Source organism: Haliotis rubra, unplaced genomic scaffold (genome assembly GCF_003918875.1).
Source record: "Haliotis rubra isolate DU_JTF1 unplaced genomic scaffold, ASM391887v1 Scf865, whole genome shotgun sequence".
In the NCBI taxonomy this organism is placed as follows: Eukaryota; Metazoa; Mollusca; class Gastropoda; order Lepetellida; family Haliotidae; genus Haliotis; species Haliotis rubra.
Window position 1 is genome coordinate 387501 of NW_025767596.1, and position 615 is coordinate 388115.

Here is a 615-nt window from a genome sequence, read left to right on the forward strand (position 1 = left end):
GGTGACGTTGTAGTACCAGGGACAGAGGGACCTCATCCACAGGGGGTCGTTAGGGTCGTCACTGACGTTGCCGGGACAGGTAATACTGTAGTTGTTGGTGTCTGTGTTCAGCTCTGTGTTATTGTACGGCCTGATGCCTTCCCGAGCAAGACGTAAGAAGACCAAGGTGTCATTGTTGGCGTTGAGACTTTGGAAGAGTTGGTTGATATCTTGAGGAGGTTGACAGTTGGCGTCGTTACGACGTAGTCTGATAACGTCGTCCGAGTTTGTAGCCAGCGGTAATGCTGACACAAGAGCTTGATAGACAAGAACTTGCGTTGCAATCAAAGACATCACCATCGTGGGAGAAGGACGATTCCTGTCTACGTTATAGGTGCGCTCTTATATAACTTGGGTGTTACAAAAAAAACTACCAACGTGGCATGCCCAAAATAGATGCGCTTTGAGGAAGAAATATGAAGTGTGCGTGGAACTATCACGTGACTGGAGTTCACACGCTGCGGCGAAGCGGCCTGTGGATCATGACAACTGTTGCTGTTTCCCAATACACTGTCCGCATGACTGGTGTATACTATATGTGTACAAAGGCCTCTTACCGGCCTGTATTGACCGTCA

The 615-nt window shown here is 48.8% G+C and overlaps 1 protein-coding gene across 1 annotated transcript in view; it reads right to left on the reverse strand.

The window, feature by feature from the left end:
* Positions 1-339, reverse strand: part of LOC124263014 (interleukin 17-like protein) — a 1081-nt gene extending 742 nt beyond the window's left edge. Inside the window, exon 1 of the mRNA XM_046697627.1 lies at positions 1-339. This exon is cut by the window's left edge and continues 742 nt beyond it. Coding sequence (XP_046553583.1) covers positions 1-339 — 339 coding nt within the window.
* Between the last annotated feature and the right edge of the window lie 276 nt (positions 340-615).